The following is an 8,975-nucleotide window of genomic DNA, read 5'->3' as shown; positions in this document are numbered from 1 at the left end:
GCTGGGATTACAGGCACGCGCCACGATGCCCAGCTAATTTTTTGTAGTTTTAGTAGAGACGGGGTTTCACCATGTTGACCAGGATGGTCTCGATCTCTTGACCTCGTGATCCACCCGCCTCGGCCTCCCACAGTGCTGGGATTACAGGCTTGAGCCACCGCGCCCGGCCGAGCTTTTCAATTCTTCAGTCTTAAATATGAATAAACAGCAGACTGATGAGGAAGTGCTCTAACATGAAAGACGAAGATTAAAACCAATTTTAAAAAGTAGGCAATTTGCTTAGGGAGAAAAAAAAATGCTCAATATGAGTCATAAGAACAAGATGCTAGAGAAAAAATATTTAGAGAATAAGAAAGAGATTAGAAATAAACAGTGTCAAAAACAGAAAATTCTATAGAAGAACTGGCATATAAAGTGAAGGAAATTTCATTGAAGCAGAATAACATGCCAAAGAAAGGAAAAAAGAGAAAAGATAAACAATTTGTTAGAGAACGTCTAGCAGTCTAATACCTACTTAACAGGAGTTCCAGAAGGTGGGAACAGAGAAAGTAAAAGGAATGTCTTATCAAAGAAAGAGAATAAGAAAATTCCCAACTGGAAGGCAGATACCTAATTAAAAGAGTCCATTGAATGCCTAACATAATAATGATAAAAGACCCAATCAGAGCATATCTTCAAGATATTTCAGAGGATCTGGGTAAGAAAATCCAAAAATTTCAAGACAGAAGAAATAATGCAATCAGAATGCCATTGGTCTTCTAAACAGCAACTCTGGAAACTAGAATATAATATAGCAATGCCTTCAAAATTATGAAGGACAATAATTTTTAACCTAGAGTCCTATGCTTCACCAAACTATTAATCAAGTGTGAAGAAGAATTTTACACATTTTCCAATATGTGAGGTCTCTAAGAATGAATGATACTATCTTTAGAATATACTGAGGATATACTTCACTAAAATGAAGGGGAGAAACAAACAAGAGAAAAGTATGGAATTAAGGAAACAAGAAGTCTGTAGAGAAAATGATTCTCAAGATGTTAGAGAAGCATAATCCCAGGATGACCACAAAGCAACAAGCCTTAAAATCAATCCAGATTAAGCCAGGTGCAATGGCTCACGCCTGTAATCTCAGCACTTTGGGAGGCCGAGACCGGCAGATTGCCTGAGCTCAGGAGTTTGAAACCAGCCTGGGCAACACAGTGAAACCTGTCTCTACTAAAATACAGAAAATTAGGTGCGTGTGGCAGTGTGCACCTGTACTCCCAGTTACTTGGGAGGCTGAGGCAGGAGAATTGCTTGAACCCTGGAGGTGGAGGTTGCAGTGAGCCGAGATCGTGTCACTGCACTCCAGCCAGGGCGACAGAGTAAGACTCCATCTCCAAAAGAAAAAAAGAAAAAAAAAAAAATCAACAACCAGATTAAAGCAGGGGATGAAGGGCTCCAGAAGAGATGTTTCTCCCTGCTCTCCCCTCAAAAAAGAGAGAATAAGGTAGAACAGAACTAATAGCTTACTCAGTGTGATTAACTTCATTGAAAGGAGGAAAATTTGGGTATAAACTCGGGACTAGTATATAAGAAAAAAGATGATAAAAAAAGAGGCAAGATTAAACTGCAGAAAAATGGTTAAAACAAAAGGAATAGTTGTGCAGCAAGGAAAAACAGTGTAAAAAATGCAATCATAGTACACCACATGACTCAGCTGTGAACAGTATTTGTCTAGTCATAATACTAAAAACATTGAATGTTTATTCAATAAAAATCATGATATAAATATAAATATAGTTGGAATGTAGGAGTATGACAAGTATTTGTGTCATTAGTATATTAGAGCTAAATTCTCTTCTATGATATCTAAAAATGGAAAAATCAAGACATACAATAGCAGATATACACATAAAAAATATGAAGATCTCTAAACAGTTTAAAAAGTTTAAAGTTTTGGGTAAGGTTTTTAGAGTGGGTAAGGTAGAGAGGGGATTGCTGTTTTTTGTTGTATTCCTTGTAGAATTAAAGTATGTAATTTTTTATACTATGCCCATGTAATACTTTGATGTTAGAGGATGAATTACACATGCTCCAGAAATATGTGCATTTAAGGCAAAATGGCTACTTCCCAATATACTAGCTATCCATACATATTAATAATACCATGCCTCAAAAGCATTAAGACTTTAACATCCAGAATAGGTTTCACTCTGACATATTAAAATGAATGTTTTGTAGGCATTATCATATTTCTTTTTATTATTAAGGGCAAGTATATAGCTAAAAACTGGTTATTTTAGGCTAACTCAGAGGTATTCAACGGGGGAAGGATTTTATCCCAGGCGGGGGATTCTTATTGGTATCTAACAGGCAGAAGCCCAGGATGCTGCTAAACAGGACAACAAAGAATTATCCAGCCCCAAATGTCAATAGTGCTGAGGTTGAGAAACCAAGCTCCAAGTCTTTGAGGATTATTTCATCAGAACGCTATACATAAAGATCGATGATATGCAAACATCTTGCAATTTAGGACTGACTCAGCTAAATATATTGGTGCAATGTTGGAAGCAGTCTGGCTGTGAAATAGACCTTCAGGAATATTGAGAATGGTAAAGACAAAAGGTATAATAAATTATAATAATAATAAAACAGAGCTTTGTACCTCAATAATCTCTTTCATCCATGGTTCCTAAAGAACTTTATAGACTAATAATAACTACTCTGGTAGTCACATACTACCTTTTATCTGAGGACTGCAGGCACTGTCACAACACTCTCACAATGTAGGAAGTATTACTATCCCCATTTTATACATAAGTAAACAGAGGCACAAAAGTTAAGCAACTTGCCCAAAGCCACACAAGTCAGTAGCAGTCAAAATTCCTGACTCAGAACCTATTAATACTAAGAGAACTGGTCTAACCCATGCAATGATAAATTTATGTGGTGTTATCCTAGTTCATTCAAAGTCTATCGTTTTTTAGGTTGATATTGTATATTCAGTACCCAACCTATTTTACTTTCCTCTTCTCCCATATACTTTTTAGAGACCAAGGACTGTAAGTCTCTAGAAGTGACTATGTTTACTGAGTGCCTTCCTCGAATCAAGCACACTTTATGTGCAGTCTCAGTTCTTACGACAGCTTAAAAATAATGTGATTTTTGCTGATTGTATAGTACAGAAAGCTGAGTGCCAGGTAATTTAAACATGCCCAAGACCTCTCATCTACTTAACATAGGTTTGTATCCAGGCTGACTATACCCTCTCTCCATTATGTTCTGCAGCCCTTCTAAGAGAAAGTCCTCTGTTAAGTTACAAAGCATATTAATGTGAATACATTTAATGTCCCACCCTTCCTTAATTTCCTTAAAACTCAGAAAACAAAATAATGACTATGTAATTGAGAAATTTCAGGTGGCACACTGGGGTTGGTACCAGCTAGGTAAACAGCAGCTCACCCTTTTAGTCCTATTCCCAAGAAAAGCCTTTACTTTTCTAAGGATTTTTCCGCACATCTCTCCATACGTTCCAGACCAAAGACCAGAACTGTCTTTCCCTGAGAAATACACAGCATGTGAATCATTCTTCTGTTCCCAGTTCTGTGGCAGGCAAACACTGATTGCTCACTCACCATGTGCTCCTGAGCAAAACAGGAATATTAAGTAGGAAGAAAGGTTTATGTTAGGTAAGAGTGTGACTTAGGGCTCTCCTTTTTTTTTTTTTTTTACAAAATGGAGACCTGGCATTTGTCGCCGCCCACAATTATGTGCCCTGACATTACTTGGATATAGAAAGGTCAGTCTTCTCAGGTGCGTCAGTGGCAGCCCACCCACCACCTCTGATCCAGAAATTTTAGATGACTTGCATCTGAGGATAAGCCTCTGGCATGTTAACAATGAAGAAATAGAGACAATCACTGCCCAGCTCATCTCAAATTAGCATCAGTGCAGCGTTAGTACTTTGGTAGGGAGCTTTGCTGCTAAATTCACTCTCTGGAAAGAGGAGATGGAGAGACAGGGTTAAGAGGAAAACTCCAAGACTGGGATCGCCAATACAATAAACTGTCGAACTTTTTTCTCCAGCAAGTCTAAGATATTAGTAAGTCCTTCCTTTTACCCAACCCTTTTCACCAGGACACCAGTTTTCTTAAAAGGAGGGTGCTGGGTTTGTTTCCGTTCTTTCTATTCTCCTGCCCGCTGCCCAAAAGTATATCTGAAAAGGGAGCAGCGACTAGGAAAAGAGACACGTGGGTATTTTCCCATCCTGTCTAGTCATTCCCTGAATCATCACAAGTTATCGCACTTTTCCCCTTAGCCAGCAGCGTTCGAGACTTTCTCTCAAATAATATGGTCTTGTACTTAAAAGGAAGAGTGATGGGAGAAGAGAGAGGCGGAGAAGACGAGCGAGGAGAAGGGCGTGGAGTGCCGTTCCCGCCCCGGAGTCGCAGGCGCTGGGAGGCCGGACGCTGCGAGGTTGCTAGCCCAGGAATGTGCGGTCCAACCAGCCAGCCGCGGGCGGAGCGCGGCGGTCGCGGTGTGGTCAGCTGCGGGTGCGGAGCGGAGGACGGCGGGCTCGAAGCGGGCGGCAGCGGCGGGCGGGACGCAGCGCCGCGCACCTGAGCGCCGAGGGCGGGGCGTCGGCCGCCACGACCCTACCCACCGCGCGCCGCGCCCCTCGTGCGCCGCCTCGGCCCTTTCCGCCCGTGCTTCGGCGCCGCTCGGCTCCCTTCCCGCCCCTCGCTCCCTCCCTCCCTCTCTCGTTTCCCTCCCTCTTGTCCTGGGACTGCTTGGAGCCCCGCAGCGCGAGTTTGCTGCGGTTCCGCGCGGCGGAAGAGTGCGCCAGCTTCGGCTCACCTGGGCGCCAGATCCCAACCCCACGCCTCTTCCCCTACAGGCTCCTCCGAGGTAAGGGGCTGCCCGGCCGCTTGCTCACACCCGTCCCCTTCCCCGCTCGGCGGGACAACTGGGTCCCCGCCTCCTCCGCGAGCCGGCTCGGAGCTCCGCGCCTCGCCCTGGGTGTGGGGGTGTCGCTGGCGGGGACCTAGGGCCGGCGGTGGCCAGAGCGCGGAGCAGGCGATACGACGGGCCGACAGGTGGCGGGTCTGGTCCTCGTACCTCGACCGCCTCCAGCGCGGACCCCGGTGGGGACGGGGCGGGCTGGCTAACTTGGGGGTGGGGTCAGTCCTCTCTCCTCCCTTCGAGGGGCGGTGATCGTCGGGGTCCTCATTGTAGGTGCGTGGGAGAAACTTTGCAGGGTGGGGAGCCGGCGGCTTCTCGCCGGTAGGGACTAGTGGGCACGCTCGAGGGCTCCGAAGGGCGCAGCCCCGGGGCAGACCCTCGGTGGGGCGGGGACCTTACGCTTCCCCTACCCGCCCCCTTTTGTCTTTCCCCTCAGACCAGCTGGCTGCTGGGGGAGCAGCGGCCGCCCAGCTCCTGGAGGTCGTTCCCTGGCATCCTCGGGGACAGAGGAAGGAAGAGGCGGCAGCGGCGGGAGCCCTGGTGGGCGGCCTGAGGTGAGAACCCCGCCGGCCCCGCTGGGAATATGGCGACCGGTGGCTACCGGACCAGCAGCGGCCTCGGCGGCAGCACCACAGACTTCCTGGAGGAGTGGAAGGCGAAACGCGAGAAGATGCGCGCCAAGCAGAACCCCCAGGGCCCCGCCGCCCCGGGAGGGGTCAGCAGCGACGCCGCCGGGAAGCCCCCAGCGGGGGCGCTGGCCACCTCGGCGGCCGCCGGTACTAACGAGCTCAACAACAACCTCCCCGGCGGCGCGCCGGCCGCACCTGCCGCCCCCGGGCCCGGGGGCGTGAACTGCGCGGTCGGCTCCGCCATGCTGACCCGGGCGGCTCCCGGCCCGCGGCGGTCGGAGGACGAGCCCCCAGCCCCCTCTTCCTCTGCGGCGTTGCCACCCCGGCGTGACGAGGAGGAGCGGGACGGCGCTCCAGAGAAGGGCAAGAGCTCGGGCCCTAGTGCCAGGAAAGGCAAAGGGCAGATCGAGAAGAGGAAACTGCGGGAGAAGCGGCGTTCCACCGGCGTGGTCAACATCCCCGCCGCAGAGGTGAGTCGGGCGGGGGCCGTAGCCGGGCAGAGGCGGGCAGACGCCTCCGCTGTCTTCCTCCTGGGAGTCCCCAGGGCCCGGAGTTTTCCTCCTCTGGCTCGTACTTGTCTCTTCACCGAGTTAGGCAGGCAGGGGGTGGGAGTTTTATTCTCAACAAATGTTTCCTGGGAAGTTCCTCAAACTCAGAGTAGAACATGTGCCCTCTGCAGGCTTCCTGGCCAGGTCTCAGATCCAGGATCTTTCTTTACCGTGGTGGAAAGACAACTTGCTCCAGGACTTGCCCACCTGGACCTGGCTGTTTATGCTTCATCAGTCAGAAAAATTGATTAATGGTGGTGACAACATTCTCTAGGGTCCCACGTGCCCATGTGAAGTTGCCAGTTTATCTCTTTCTTACCAATGTTTAATAGCACCTGTAAAGAAAATGTGGCCTTAGCAATTATCCAAGACAGCTTTATCTTCCAGTGAACTTGAGTATATCTAAATGAATATATGCACTCTTTCATACATAAATCGACTGTTTATAAGTTGTGCTCCTAAACACATAGATAGGTTTTTTCTGAGGGATATTTAGGACAATAGGGATCCTTTAGTAACCTACAGTTCTGTTTGCTAAGACGATCTCTTCTTGTTTTTGAGTACTGTATCTGGAATACATATGTGGTAGGGTTTTTTGTTTGTTTTGGGTTGTTTGCATTTTTGAGCATTTTCAAAATGTTGCTACAGGTAGCAGCATCTTCCCGTTACACTGACTGGTAAAACATTTTTACTAAGTATATAATCACACCTCCTTATACCAGAAACAAGACAAAACAATCTCAAACAAGTTTTGGTTACTTTAATAGTAGCTCACGGATTTGAGGAAGTGGCTCAACTACCTTGTTTCACCTAAAATAGTTGCATCTTTTTCTCATTGACCCTTTAGCTTTCACTTTTTTTCCTCCTGACCTTCTGATTTTACTCAACTTTGCCACCCGGTAAACAACTATTAAGAATTTACTAACTTTAGTTGTGGTTTAAGTAAAAGCATTTGCAATAAGTTAGGGTGTATATTAAATACACCCGAATTTTTAGAATTAGTATGATTTCCATACCTAGAAAATCATAGTGTATCTTTGTAGGGTGTATTTTTATATGAGTGTTTCAGTGATTTTTATCAGCCAGCAAAACTGTCCTCTGCGGTTTGCTCCTTGCACAAAAGATCTGTTATTCATTAAATTGCTTTAGAAGGAATTCATAAGAGTGGTAATCAAATTTCCATTTTTTTTATTTTTGAGTTAAAAATATGAAGATTAAGGGGAAATTGAAGACAAAGCTTTGGGAAAGCTACATTCCTCAACTTTATTTTTAAAAGTAGCTGATAGTCCAAATAAAAGATTTTGTCATTTTCAATCTTTTCCTAATTGTTCATCTGACAGGGTTCTTATTTTGGGAAATAACTCAGCAGAAGTTAAACTTCACTTTTTTTCTGGCTGCATGTGCTAAAATTATTTTTCAAGTACTTTTTTTTTTTAAAAAAAAAAAAACAAGGATAATGTTTACTGAGGGAAGGAAGTAGGGTGTATCTTGTGAGATCCTAAGAAACATCTTTTGTTAATACTCCTGCTTTTGAGTAAGAGAACATAGTGCTGAGAATGTAGATGACTCCCCACTACAATGGAGTCTAATACTCTGGAATGTTTTCGTTTGGGTGTTGGCAACTCCTAAATTTAATCTTCCTTAAAAACAAACAAACCAAGGTTACCTTTTTTTTTTTTTTTGTCTGTGGAATTTGAACCTTTTTATTGAATAGGGAATTGAGGACTGCTTTCTTTTAGTGGTAACTATGGCTCTATCCGTTTCAAGCTGTAGGACCCAACAAAACATAATAATGTTTTACCACAGTATCTAATTAACAGACATATTTCTTGAATGCCTTCTCCTTATATTTTCATTTTTTTCAAAACAAGTATTTCAGATTATTTTAAACTGGTAAAATATATGATACAAAACTTTTAAGCTGAGCCATTTTCATGTCTTTATATTGTTGCTTTTTTAGAATTGTGTGCCATTTCTCCTAGTAGTTTCAACAGTGAGAATACCAGTTGCTGTGGAGTTTCTTGTATATTTAGTTTAGCACTCCTGTTTTAAAAAGTCATATATATTTTGCAAATTTTTCAGGTATGAAAATATGTAAAAGGATGAGAACGACCAATCTATATTCAGAAATATTCTTATATTTTATCTAATGTTGAGTGAGACTCATATTTTCAGACATGATTCCTATCCATGTTTATATTAGTAGATTAACATGTAGTTCGTATGTAGAGATCTTATTTTAATGGTTGATAAACATGAAGCTCCTTCAAGGAAGTACTTACGAAACATCTGTGTGATACGTTTATTGTGACTTTGATTACCTCATTTTACTAGTTATAGATTATATAATACTGTTATAAAGGTACCTGAAAGCAGCTAAAAATAGCAGAATCGACTAGAAGATAGTTATAGGCGAGGAACCAGGTCAAAAACTGAAAATAGTTGATTTGGGAGGTAGGAGACTGGGTGGTTACTGCGTGTGATGAATGGAAAGTCGAAATATCCAGAGCTGCTTTAATGAGATAAAATTTACTAAGAGTTTTTTTTTAATCTTTTTTTCCTAAATTTTTACATTTTCAATTTTTTTGGTAGTAATTCACCTGAATTGCATAATTTGGACGTGGCATACTTCTTGCCAATAATTTTTGTGTGTGTTTATCAGATCAGTCAAATGTATGTTACATACCTGTTAAAGACACTGTCCTTAACCACTGGAGAAAACAAGAATTGGCAGTGTATATTTTCAAGGAGCAAGGCTGTAAACTAGGAAGAAGGATAAGGCATGATTACATGAAAAAATTTAAGTACTGAGTTAACAGTTTAAAAGCCATCTTTTTTTTTTTTTTTTTTT

The 8,975-nt window shown here is 43.6% G+C and overlaps 1 protein-coding gene across 2 annotated transcripts in view; it reads left to right on the top strand.

The window, feature by feature from the left end:
* The first annotated feature begins 4,687 nt into the window (after positions 1-4,687).
* Positions 4,688-8,975, top strand: part of PAWR (pro-apoptotic WT1 regulator) — a 99,574-nt gene continuing 95,286 nt past the window's right edge. Inside the window, exons 1-2 of one of the 2 annotated variants that reach the window (XM_017543460.2) lie at positions 4,688-4,893; positions 5,384-6,046. In XM_017543460.2, coding sequence (XP_017398949.1) covers positions 5,531-6,046 — 516 coding nt within the window. In that variant the 5' untranslated portion in view covers positions 4,688-4,893; positions 5,384-5,530. Of the gene's footprint in view, positions 4,894-5,191; positions 5,221-5,383; positions 6,047-8,975 lie in introns of those variants that run through there. The other variant, XM_037743833.1, reaches the window with a different exon arrangement.

Source organism: Cebus imitator, unplaced genomic scaffold (assembly GCF_001604975.1).
Source record: "Cebus imitator isolate Cc_AM_T3 unplaced genomic scaffold, Cebus_imitator-1.0 Scaffold156, whole genome shotgun sequence".
NCBI classification, from domain to species: Eukaryota; Metazoa; Chordata; class Mammalia; order Primates; family Cebidae; genus Cebus; species Cebus imitator.
This window is presented reverse-complemented; position numbering and strand designations above follow the sequence as displayed.